The following is a 13419-nucleotide window of genomic DNA, read 5'->3' on the forward strand; positions in this document are numbered from 1 at the left end:
CAAGCATTACTCATAACAATTAGCTTTAAAATGCCAGTGAGGCTCTTACAAGAGGCTCCTGCTGCCAAACGGTTATTGTTTACACAATATCAATACATCATTTTTGTCCATTCACCCACTTTACAGCAAGTTAAGTCCTAAAATAGGCCGTGGGCAAGAATGCAGTTATTTTCCCCAAAAGGTTATGTTGTAATTGACCATCAGGCACAAGGAGAGAAAGAGAAAGAGAAAGAGAGAGAGAGAGAGAGAGAGAGAGAGAGAGAGAGAGAGAGAGAGAGAGAGAGAGAGAGAGAGAGAGAGAGAGAGAGAGAGAGAGAGAGAGAGAGAGAGAGAGAGAAAAACACAAGAAATGGCCAATTGGATAAGACAGGCACAGATGACCCATGTGTCTCTTTACACTCTTCTGCGTGAGCCAAAACATAAAAGATTAATAGAAAGGTTTGCAAGATGGAAAGTCGGTGCATGGTGCCTTTCTCTCACTGTGCTCAGGTATGACATGTCAATTCGAAGGTGCTTTATTGGCATGAGTAATGATGGGAAGAGTTGCCAGGGTAATTACATAGCACATTAAAGGCTTTCATAAACACTGCAGTTCCTCCTTTGCCTGGTGGTAAGGCCAAAGGTGCAGGAAGAGGGAAAAACAGACGAGGGAAACAAACAGTGAGCGGAGCTGAAGAGGATGAAATGGTCCAGGGCAGTGAACTTTTAAGGAAGGGAAGAGAAAAGATGACAGAATAGAAGGTTACCATGAATTCCATTGCTAAACGCCTGAACTTGAAAAAATCTTGGCATGCCAGATCAGCATCCAACAAAAACCACAGCTGCAATTCACATCACTGTAGTCCAGCAAAAACTCGCAAATATTCAGCTGTGAAGCAACACCTTGTTGACACAGTCTTTGCTCACTCATTCGCATTTGCACTAGAGCTGCAAACCACACACAACTCTCAACTGTATTCAGTCTGTCACTGAGGGTCATGACACTCTCACTCAACCAAACACACAACCACAAGTACCATAATTAAACAAACATCCAGCAGGCTCTGACCACTGCAAATGGAAGCACATGTCCATTGGTCAAAAGCATTTAGGATGAACATAAAGAGGAGAGTACAGACTGATGCACCACTCCTTTAACCAGAAGTAATTAGGGCTTACAGATTAGCTGAAAAGAATTCCAATTTTGTACTTTTATCCAACATTTGAACAGGATTTGTGCATAGGTATTGCTCACTAATTCCCTATTGAGTGTATTTTTCATAAATAATTTTAGGGTAATGTATGAAAAAAAGTTTAAAAATATATATATAAGGTTTTTACTGGCTTAAAATTAAAACTGCAGTTGCAATAGATTTAGGGTTGCTTACTCCTAAAGCATCCATTATCACTGGATCATTTTAGCTAAGTTAAAGAAAGTGAGAGGCTGTGCACCACCAACATCGCAGCTAATAGATACAATCTTTAGCTCTTCTGTTCATCTGGCATTCCCCAACACAAATGTTCCACTACTAATTAATTCCCCATTTAAATGTGATGCAGCTGTCAATACTCTAATCTCCCAGATGCAGACAAGTGGCAAACAGGTCCCATTTCAAAGAACGCTCCAAACATTCCTCTCTTTTGCATGGGTCTCTTGGCATCAAAGAACCTTTAGTAAAAGTCTCATACATTTACACATTGGGGAACAGTTTAAAGTTGGCTTGTGATTAATAGAGCATAAATATCTATCTCAGAAAGCAATGTAAGTCTGACATCCCAACATCTGAAGAGAGCTTTAGAGACCATGTCTGCAGGTATTAATCAAACCACAAGCCAGCCTCTCTGGCATACACATAGCCAAACATTCAGCACATGCTTTATATACAAACTAATTGGAGCCAATCCACTGCACTTGACACATGTGAAAGGTCCACATCTCCAGCATGTCACGAGATGATGGATTACATTTGTAGTGTTCAAAGTGTCTCACACTTCAGAGTGCACAGCAGGGGGACAATATTGCTTGTCTGCCAACTTGTGTTTGAATGTGTCCAAGCAAAGGCGTATCTAAACTTGACTTCTTAAACACATGCACACGCACACTGGCCAGTCATAACAGACAGCCATTATGACAGTCGTTCAGAACATGAGAGTATTCTTTAAGGTTCCCGGTCAATCACCCATAACAGTAGAGTCCAGCGCTTCCACAGTGACCTTCAGGTCAGGCCAAAATGCCCTCAAATAATGAGAGTGGTGTTTGGGGATTTGCTGGACTGTGATAGAGAAAGGGCAAGCACAAGCAGCGCACCCTAGGTCTTTGTCTGGGCGTTGATTATATTGACAGGGGCTGATCGATGTTAATTGCGAGACAGAATGGCCATATTGACGGAGCTGCCAGGTGAAGAAGGCTGCGGGCCTGGTCAGAGCACAAGAAATTCAAAAACATAATAATAAATTGGTCTAAAACCCGCTGTACTGCAAAAGCCAGAGACAGAGCCCTTGCATTCACACATGACTGACACATGCAAAGGCGGCGCATCCATCATTACCATCGAGCAGTGGTTCCCAAAGTGGGGTCCAGAACCACTGTAGGCACTTCAGGGGAGCCTCCAACAGTTGTCCACATTAAAATATGTGAGTAGTACATATGTGATTATATTTGTTTATAATCAGTATTTGAGCCTATAGTTAATCAGAAAATACCTGAAAAACATGGCATATCATTTTGAATTGATTAAATTCATATTGGGAGATCCACAAGAGACATTTGAATCAATGAAGGACTTTGGGAATGGCTGCTTTTGTCCATTCACCATATAAAAAGTCTGCATGAAAAAACGGTCCCTGTGAATCTTGACTTTCTTCATGTTGGTGCATTTCAGATAGAGACTTGTAGGATGAGAGGACAACCATGTGCACCCTGTAATGTGAATGTGTGTGTTAGAAAAGATCAATAGGCTGAATCTGCAGAGGCAAAGGCATGGGCAATCAATAGGTGGGTTGCCAACAGAAGGAGGGACAGAGTGAGAAGATAAAAAACAGCTGGCAAGATTAAAGAGACGGATACAGGGACAGACAATGAGAAAGAGAAGAGTGCAGTGACAAGCAAAAAGAGGACAATAGAAAGGCCTTGGCCATTCAAAACGATGACTTTTACTTGATTCCATCTCTTTAATCATGAGAAATATAGATCAAAGTAATTGGTTTACTTTATGTTGTTAATAAAAAATATTTAAAAAAAAAACTCATAGCAATAGAGGCAGATCATAACAACAAATGAAATTTAATCAGAAATGAATTAATTGTTGAACTGTTTATGTTTAAGGACTTTTAAATTATTTATTATAAATGATTTGATTCCTTTGTATTTAAATAAAGTCTGCTGACTTTGGAAAAGTTAGTCTATGCTGTTATGTTGAGGGTGTTAGACAAGACAGTCTAAAACAGAGGTTTTGGAGGCACAAGCTATTGGAAGATCTTGGATATGAGAGATGAATTGCCCTCTTGTTTTTATTCTTCCACCACATTGTACCAAGATGTGGTACAGTCCCCATTTTGAACCCCTCCATCTGGGCTTAAGAGTAGTAGACAGGCCCATTCCTCAACACAAAATGCGGTTCAAATCCCTCTCCACAACATTTACACTCTTGTCCCTTGCAGCAGTGTGGTGAGCAGTGAAGGTCTGCGTTCACAGGTGCAAAGGCTGACAGAGCCAGTAGTTGGAAAGAAGGCCAAAGGCTTGTCTATGGAGCATGACTGGAAAGGCATTCAACCACAATGCCCTTCCCGGGCAGCTCAGTCTGTGTGTGTGAGAGAGAGTGTGTGCGATCCCAAACCCGAAGTCTGTGTGTGCCATTTGAAATTACAATGAAAAGAAAAGCCTGACCATCCGAAGAACAGTCCCTCCCACCTTTACCCAAAGTTTTACTCTTTATTCTTCTTCGTGTCCTTCAGCATATGCGTGTGTGCGTGTGTGTATGTGTGTGTGGAAAGGTATGGCAGGACTGTTTTGTTGGCTTGGCTGACTGTCTGCGGTTGTGCGGCACAGAGAGAAGATGGGGGCGGGGGCGGGGGGTGCGGAGCAAGTTTTTAGCCGAAATCCCTGAGAAATGTTCATTTTGGATCAGGATCTATGCACACGCATGCGCTCCCCTCTGGCTCATATTCTCTGTTTCATTTTCCCTCCGAAACTTCATTGTTATGAAATGCGGAGTCAATTGGCCTAAAACGCGTCCTCCGCCCTTCATCCCGCGCATAACACTGAGGCGGCTGGCACGTCCACCTGACTGGGCAGGTGTCAAGGGATTTGGGTTAATTTGCCAATTTTTATGAATATGCTGAAAAATAATTGATTTTCATTTGTACTTCCTCGGTATTCTCCGTGCGCTTTTTGGTCCTATATTTCGCAGGTTATTATCAAAATAAGTTTTCTCAGTGATAATGGTTGTATGTCACATCATCTCACTTGATACGTTGATTTGTTCACATATAGGAGCATACGCTACTAAATGGATAGGCATACTTAACGGCCAAACTTTAGTCGGCATCGCATAGCGACTGACTAATCCTATTTTGATCCAATAAGTGTGCGTGTGCGTGCGTGTCAATGGCAGAGCGAAGAGAGCAAGGAGTAGGAGGGGGCGCGCGCGAAGGGAGGGAGGATTGATTCGAGTCTGTTAAAATCTTGTTCTGTTTTTTCTTGGAGTGAGGTCTGTGCCTGCCGACGCGCCTCTCCCGTGCTACCCCCTTCGAGTTGAGCTTTTAAAAGAACGAACTGTGATTTGGGGCCGATATGATCTGTACAATACCCATGCGTTGGATAAAAGGTGCGCCACCAGCTTCCGTTGCGGATTTATTTTCTGTGTAAATTGATTTCAGAAGAGGCGAGCAGCTTTATAACCACGGAGCGTTCCGTAAGTGATTTCAACAGTTTATAACATGCACAACTTTTTTTTTTTTACTTTGACTCTCCTTGTTCTCCCATGTTTGCGCTGACTTCGCAAAACTGCTCAAAACTCTTCATTAAAATACAAATAAGCTAAATAAAGAAGATCGGATTGCATTTTCCCCCTTCAAACATTTCGGAGGTGATGTCATCGTGGTGTTTTTTGTCTGGTGTTGTGTCGAGAGGGCGCAAGAAGGAACGCTGCAGCCAGGCACGAACCATCGGCTGAGACGAGTGGGGGAAGTCCGGAAAATCAGGTGCAAAGTGCGGCTGTCATTTCCTCGCTGTGTCGCGGGTGGCTGAGTCCGCCACCCAGTCACAGCTGTTCCCATCCTCTTCGGTCACCCCTCCCTCGTATTCTGGGCTTTCTCTGCCCTTTATTCTCCCCTCCCTTTCTTTTTGAGAACACTGGAGCTGGACCGCTGCGGGACCAAAAAGTCTCCTCTGCCCCACTGTAGGTGCCACCTGACGAGCAGAGCAGTTGAGTCAGCGTGGAGACGCAGACATGACCGGGGATCCCGCGCCTTCAGAGCCCCCGTCTCGCAGTCGCTGGATCGTTCAACTATCTGCCTTGATATCACATTTTACATTAAACAAGTTGTTTGTGGACTAAACTTCCTCCGTCTTTGGAAACACTATTTGCTGCCATTAACATTGGAACATTGGATTACGCACAAGTTTACGCACGGACTTTACCCGTCTACAGATTTGGGAATCACTTTGAAAGATCAGCTGGAGCTAGTTACATGTAAAACGTGAGCGCGCTTTCACCTGTTCCTTTCCTACACGGGAACGCGCAGTATTTAGAGTCTATAACCTTCCCCCTTTGCTCCCCCTCCCACCCGTCTCCCCTGCTCTGCCCTGGACAGCTGTGAGAGGTTGCCGGTCGGTCACGGTGGCACCCGTTCATCCCGGCCAGCCTTAAACAGGACCAAGTTGTACTACCACGCCGGTTGAACCGGGACACATTGCCGCCGATGCTCAGTGACTCTTTGACTTTGCGGATTCCAGACACAGACCATCGGACTGGCTCAACCCGAGCGAGGAGACTCTCTCTGGGCCAAAGTCCTTAGTGGAGGGGGGAAGCAATGTGGCCCCTTCTTTCCATGCTGACCGTCTTGTAAGTTACTCTTACTGTATACATAGTGCATATTTTACAGGTGTATTCAGAACAAAAGACATTGGTTATAAAAAATGATGGGAGTGCAAAGCTGCGCCCACAAAAGATTACATCACTTCTCAACAGTCCCCATTGAAAATACGCAATGAAGGCCTTATTTGATTGGCTGACAGTTCAGGGTCACTAGGTCAGAGTCAGGGCTGCTTAAGTCATAAAACCTGCCATAAACATCTCCATCACCATCTTCACTTCTCAAAGGGATGGCGCACTGCTAACAGACCATTTCTATGCATCTGCCAAATGTCTTTCTTTCTGATAGAAAATACTTTAGTGTCAAAATAGCTCTGATTTTATTTAGTGGGATGTGAAAATGATAAAGTTCCAAGTGTAAATAAATGTGAAGGAGGATCCAGTTTGGGGAGGGTGACTTTACCTATCTGTCGTGTGCCTTGTTAAAAACCAAAAGATGTATTTTTCTTTCTTTGTCTCACTTCTCCCAGATGGCAGTCATCTCTAGATAGTTCTCATTCTTTACACAACCTGGACAGGGTGTGTGCAGCCGCTGCTGCTGGTGTCTGTCTCACTTTCTCTCCACTTACTCTAACTGCCTGCATCTGTCTTCCTGTCTTGCCTATTCCTCATTTTTTCCATGGGTACAAGCACAGATAAAGTGTATGAATTAATAACTGATGAGTGATGGTACTCCTGGCTCTGTTCAGGATGGAGCAGTTGCTGTTCCTCTTAGAGCCAAGATTCTCCTCATTCATTTTGACACTTTTTCCAGTGAGGTCCCAGTGTCACAGCAACCTGTTCCGAGTGTTGTTGTGAAGCCGCAGCTCCTTGTCGAGGCTCTCTGTGGCGAGACCAAAGGCCCACAAGATCCCAGTCTCAAGCCCACTGGCCTAACCGCTGCTTCTCAACATGTGATCATCTCTGTGCGCACAAGCCCACTGCTGTTCTGTCGGCGTACCACGCTAACCACTACTACACACAGCCCAAACCCAGACCGCTCCTGGCCAGTGCCCAGTGCTCGGCGCTAAAGGCTTGCAGTCTAACCACAGCCTCAGAGCTGGATCTGCTGGGAGCTGGGCGCAGGTTTATGATGTCAGACGGGTGCTTGTTTTGGCAAATGTCCAAAGTGCACCAGGTTCCCTTCTATACCTTCTTCTGCCTATACTCTTTCTGTCCCCTTCTCCTCCCTCCCCCTCCTGGCCCAGTCCTGTCTCCTTCCCCCCTCTCCCCCTCTTCTCTCTGGCATAATATGGAGTGTCGGTGGTTTTTGTGGGAGCAGGGAATCCAGTGCAGAGGCACTTTTCCTTCAGTGTCCTCGGCGTTAGTACAGCCGTGGTGTTTAAACAGCTGAGAGTTCTCATAATACTAGGCGTTCAGAATTTTTGGGCTGTGCAGGCAAAATTGAGAACCAGCACTATGCAATGCCCAGGATGCCTGCATACATTAGAGCTATGGGAACCAAAAGATATCAGCAGGAGAAAAGAAGATTGAAATGCTAGAAGTCTGTGTGTTCTGATGTTAAACCCTTTCCTCTTTATTACCATTATTTATCTTTAAGTCTACTTCTCACGCCAGACCACACTTTGTGGTTACACTACTGTCTCTCATTTAGCCACTTTATTTCTCCTTGCTGAGATGAAGGCCTGTTTGCTTTTGACCTCCCCTTGCCAGAGCTTGATCTGGTTTCAGCCTCTCCTCTTTCTGCAGTGTTTACATCACCTTGCTCCGTCCTGTCTACTGACTCTCCCTTTGTGTACCTCTTGCTCGGCATCTCACAGTCCTCCCTATCTCTCTCTCTCTCTCTCTCTCTCAGCAGCGCATATGCCTTTGCTTTAGGCCAGCTGTCAGCTGCCTGCTCCTGTACGCACACATCTGCACATCTGTGTGCATGCCCATGACAGTGTGGAGGAGTCACCCCTCCAACTCTAAACACACTGGAGCAAGGAGAGTTAAGAGCAGAAGACAGAGAAGAAGAGATAAGCTAGAGAGGACAACAAGTTGGAAGAAGGGTAAAGCAGGCATGCAGAGTGATAGCCAGATGATGTGAGGAAAGACAGTTTCGCAGAAATGCTTTACAGCCCACACACTTTGTCCTGAACTTGATTAAGTGTTCAGCCACTAATTCACAGCAGTTCAAGGACTGCCAAATTTGATTTTGCACAACACATATCACTCCCTTACTAGAGCTGTAAATAATGTGATACTTCCAAGGTCAAGGTCTAAATTCCAATAAGGTAGTGCAAAAGTTTAGTGTAACTGCAACCATCTTCACCCTAAAGGTCACGGAAGGTCATAAGGATGTGACACTTTTCGAAAATAAACTATTTATCCTGCACAACTCCTTGCAGCTGTCGTTAGTCAATTCCACCACAAATCATTTCCCCACATATTTAGTAGCTCGTGTTCTCACTTATTCATAGCATCTCTGAATGTAACCACAGTCCACTGCTCCCAAAGCCACATCACAGTGCAATGTGCACCTGCAGCCCAGTGGAGCCAAACAGGCGTCTTAGATCTCCAAACCATAACATGTTCTAGTTGTCCTGGTATGTTTGCCTGTATACCACGGTCCAAGCAGGTCATTTGGAGGCCAGATTTCAGTGAAAGTCACAGATGGGTCAGAGCAGAGGTCTGAGCAGAAGAATGGTAGCGTTAATCTAAACAGGGCATTGGGTGTTGTCTGTCTGCTGGCAGTATAGATGTGGAGCTGTTGTGCCAGCTGCACACCCAGCAGTGACTAATAAGCAAAAGGGATGTTGGCCTGAAAGAACATCTGAGAAGAAAGAGTTGGACAAGACTATGCTACAAATGACTCCTCCTGCATCCATTACTGCTCACATATTTCTGAAGCCATATGTTTCTACTTTTTCCAGATGTATCCAGATGTTGCTGGTGATGTGCAATCCTTTACAGGTGAGAGTCAACGAGTGTACAGTAAAAAAGACAAGTTGCACAGTTGTCATCCACACTCAGGCAATGTACAAATTTACGAGGTTATTTTTGAGAAAATGGGCTGTAAGAAATTTCTTATTACGTATTCTGCAATTTATTGCAATGAGTTTAAAATGTGCATGATTTAAACACACACATACACACATATATATATACAGTTGCCCATGAAGTGTATTGTAAAGCAGCATTTGAGGAAAAAAATATGCTGTTTTCTGTCCGCATCATATTTTGAAACATTTGTATTGTATTATGAACTTGGAAAAACATTTGATAAACGAGAAGTTGTTGTGGTGTGCCTGTGATGGTACACTCAGCCTGAAAATGGTCAGACATCTATATTAAGTCATATGAGGAATTGGGAAGCACAAAAGTGTATGTGAGAACATGAAACAAGTTTGGGGCGTAAATATGAACTTCCTCCCACTGACACTGTTTGAGAACAGAAGGAATCTGGTACAGGAGCTTTAATTAAGGCCTTTGTACATGGGAATAATGTCAACAGACTGTCTACTGTATTAGCGCATGCTTGTCTGTGTTGTACTGTTTGCAGCAGGTCCTTGGTGTAGATGGAGTGAACTTCAGTGTCCATGTGGAGAACCAGACACAGGTGCGAGACACCATGAGTCGCAAACATCACAGAGTTTATCAGCTCTACAGCCGCACCAGCGGCAAACACGTGCAAGTTATTGGTCGCAGAATCAGTGCCCGAGGAGAGGACGGAGACAAATATGGTAAGACACAAACAGATACACATTCACTGAACCAGGAGGAAAATATGCTCAGTCTTTTGCAGCCACTGTCTCATGGCAGAGAGTAGAAAGACAGAGGGTTGGACAAGTGCATGCATGATTGGATACAGAATGCAACTGTGCAGGAGCAGAGACAAAGGCACACATAGACTGGCCTCGCCAGGCTTTGAGAGAGGGGCAGTGGAGCTTGTCTTCAGAGTACAAAGACCTCATCGACGAGCTGCTTACTCAATGATTTAGAAGAGAGCTGAAGAAGCAGATAGAAAGGGACAGAAAAACAGAAAAGATAAAGCAAAAAAGTAATTTCAGAGGAAAAGCCGCTGGCGAGCAGTGTGTTAGAAACTCATCTCCATCATTGATCCCTTCATTGATTACTTATCCTGCCTGTTGTCTCCTGTGGATTTCAATCAGCAAGCTTCTTCTTCCTCCTGCCTTGCATCAACTCACACTGCTGTCCATCCCCCACTACATCCGCCTTAGTGCCTTTAACAACATACAATGCACTGTGGTACAACATCACAAAACAGGCAACCAACAAAATCTGTCTGTATATATTTGACTAAACACTCAACAGATTGTCAAAACCATAAATAGCATAGTGATACAGAAGTGGTGAATTTAAAGGGCGCAGAGGCACATGGAGATGTGAGGACTTGAGGCGGAAGCCAAAGGGGCTGCAGTATTGATTTTGTTGACCTCTTTGATGACTACGGTCATGTAGAAACCATTTTAGGAGTTATTTTTAAACAGGCCTTTGTGGATGTATTCTGAAGTCTTTTGTGTGTAACAATGACCAACCCTGAAACAGAGTAAGGGAGTAGACAGTGAGTCGCCCCCTGCTCTGGGCAATCTCTTCTGCCTCTTATCTTTTTTACAAGACCATTTGCTTTTCATTGCCTCACATCCATGTGTGCGACCTCACATATCTGACAACCACCTGTCCAGCCTGAGACATTTACATTAACTGTGATTTAGTGATGCATTTTATTCAGTGAGGTCCCTCATCAAACCTGGCAACTCATTTTATGAGACCAAACTTAATAGAATGATCATGTTTCATGTAATATGCGATCCTATCCTCTATTTTGTGTTGCTAGTGAGTCTAATGTTTTACTTTCTGTCTGTATGTCCCTTCACAAGCCCAGCTTGTAGTGGAGGCTGACACATTTGGTAGCCAGGTGAGAATCCGAGGCAAAGAAACAAACTTTTACCTGTGTATGAACCGACGAGGGAAGTTGGTGGGAAAGGTGAGGCCACTCCTGATATGTTGATAAGATGTTCTCATTTAAGCTTAAATATCTGACCAGTGTCTTCTTGTCCCTGTGTATGGATGTCTGTGTGGTGCTCCTTTAGAAGGCGAGTAATCGTAGCGCTGACTGCGTCTTCGTGGAAAAAGTGCTTGAAAACCACTACACTGCTCTGATGTCAGCACGCTACACTGGTTGGTACGTGGGCTTCACTAAACGAGGTCGTCCTCGGCGTGGAAATCTCACACTGCCCAACCAGCAGGAAGTGCACTTCATGAAGCGTTTCCCACCGGGGGAGCAGCCTGACCTGACCACCCCATTCCGCTTCACCACCGTCAGCAAACGAAGTAAGAGAGTCCGTGCCACCGGGCCTCGCTAGCGGCAGGAAACCAGCGCCATCTCATCTGCTGGAAGACTGAAGGCCTCCCATTATTGGGACAAAGACTAACTAGAAACGGGTTGAATCATTCATGGGGTGTAGATTTAAACCTATCATTTTACCACTACAACCCTCAAAGACGTAGTAATGGCACTATCAGTTTGACATTTCTTATTGGAAAAAGACCTCTATCTCTGAACACGAGGAAGAAACACCAAACTTCTAATGCAAGGCTCTGCAAAGACCTAACAACCCAGGCCTTTAGGTCTCCTGTTCTGAACCAATGGACAACGTCAAAAATGGGAGTATAACTGAACCCTGACTGCATAGAGGGTGCTCAGGCTTTAAATAAAAGGGATGACGGAGACAATGGAAATATAGAGGGACGTGAAGGATTCGCTGATAATAGACTATTGACATGTGACGCACTTAACTGTCTCACTGCTTAAGTTAGTGAGTTTTTGTGGATGATACAGGGATGAATGAGGATATAATGAATGTTTCAGTGTGTGCGTGTGCGTGTGCGTGTGTGTGCGTGTGTGTGTTTGTGTGCGTGCGTGTGCGTGTGCATCAAGAGCTAAAGTGAAGCTGGATAAAGGGACTTTGGGAAAGGGACCAAAAACAGTCACTGCAGGGACTGAAGCTTAAAGAACTGGAATGTAAAATCAAGCTGCACCAAAAATGAACAGACACCAAACCAAACATGACTAGCTAGTAGCTACCAAAGACAACAGGTGCTCGACTCCTCCTCACCCCGAGGACATGTGGCAACAGTGAGGAGAGTCCCTTCTCTATGAGCATCGCTATAGAAATGACCCAAGGGATGATGCTCCCATGCGAAACTATGGATACAGAGTGCTGCTACCAGGACATTCAGTGGAACAAACCAAAGTGTCATGTATACACACCGGACAAAGAAAACTAAAGGGAACAATTTATTGAAAAAAAATGATATATATTATATATATGAAAGAAGACAGGAACCCTAACTAAGCAAACTTACTATGATGGTTACTGTAATTATTACGATAAAATTATTTCTTTTATTTATTTCATCTGTGTGCAGCAGTCTCTCTCGACTCAGTAAACGTTACAGAAACATTACCATACTGTGCCTTTTTTTTATTACAATTGATTATTACATTATTATTGTTATTATCATTATTTACAGATAGATAAATAGAAAGGCTTCACTATGTTATTTGTATAAATTCATCCATATACCATTTGGGTTGCACTTTACTTTGCAGTACAGTAACAATGGATAACAGGATAATGCATTATAAATCCCAGTTTCCAGATTATTAGTTTATATTTAGGTACCAAGCGATTTCTTTTTCATGACTATCCTATTATCGTGACAGTGCTACCAAAGTAACAAAAACAGTTTCAAAGTTTTACGCTGCTGAAAGTCCAGAGAATGATCCAGCGCAATATCATGACATTTCAATATAAATAACAGCACTGGAGCAAAACAAACTCTCATTTCCCACCGCCAGACAAAGTTATTTGACCTTTACAGCTTTTTAAACAGCCTCTCTTCAAATCGAGCCTGCGTGTAGGCATTTGAAGGCCAAAACAAGAGAGATCATAATTCTTCCCAGAACTCTCTGAATCTAATCTTGGATATTAAATTCCACAAAAACACTAATATAAGATGGTCCAGACTTGACTCAACTGGGAACTTTTTCAACATGTACCGTGCACCTGGAGATTGGGATGCATGCGTTTGCTACGATTAGACAACACAGTTGGGGTGAGAAAGGACCATAAGAAAACGGAGTTTGCTTAATTCTCATTTACAGTGGATTCACTGTTTATTTCTTTGCAAGGATTTCCACATAGTCAAAAAATAATACATCAACATATCTAGGGACTTTGATACGTTGTAACGATAATCTTTAAGAAATAGAGTAATTGTTTTTTCTTTGACGATGCACTTGATATTGTAATACCTACACTCAGGATTATATAGAAGCTGTACTTTTCTGTATCATGAGAAAGACTGGAATTTACTACAACACTGCATATACAAA

At 43.6% G+C, this 13419-nt stretch overlaps 1 protein-coding gene across 3 annotated transcripts; it reads left to right on the forward strand.

Annotated features, from left to right (window-relative positions):
* The first annotated feature begins 4694 nt into the window (after positions 1-4694).
* On the forward strand, positions 4695-12402 carry fgf18a (fibroblast growth factor 18a). 3 transcript variants are annotated; one of them, XM_079556830.1, is made up of 5 exons: positions 4695-6044; positions 8930-8969; positions 9559-9739; positions 10898-11004; positions 11111-12402. In XM_079556830.1, the coding sequence occupies exons 1-5, from the start codon at positions 6013-6015 to the stop codon at positions 11381-11383; spliced, it is 633 nt and encodes a 210-aa protein (XP_079412956.1). In that variant the 5' UTR covers positions 4695-6012; the 3' UTR covers positions 11384-12402. The 3 variants fall into 3 exon arrangements, with proteins under 3 accessions (XP_079412956.1, XP_079412958.1, XP_079412957.1); XM_079556832.1 differs by having other exon boundaries at positions 11114-12402; XM_079556831.1 differs by having other exon boundaries at positions 9562-9739.
* The last annotated feature ends 1017 nt before the right edge of the window (positions 12403-13419 follow it).

This window comes from Gobius niger (assembly GCF_951799975.1).
Source record: "Gobius niger genome assembly, chromosome: 5".
NCBI lineage: Eukaryota > Metazoa > Chordata > Actinopteri > Gobiiformes > Gobiidae > Gobius > Gobius niger.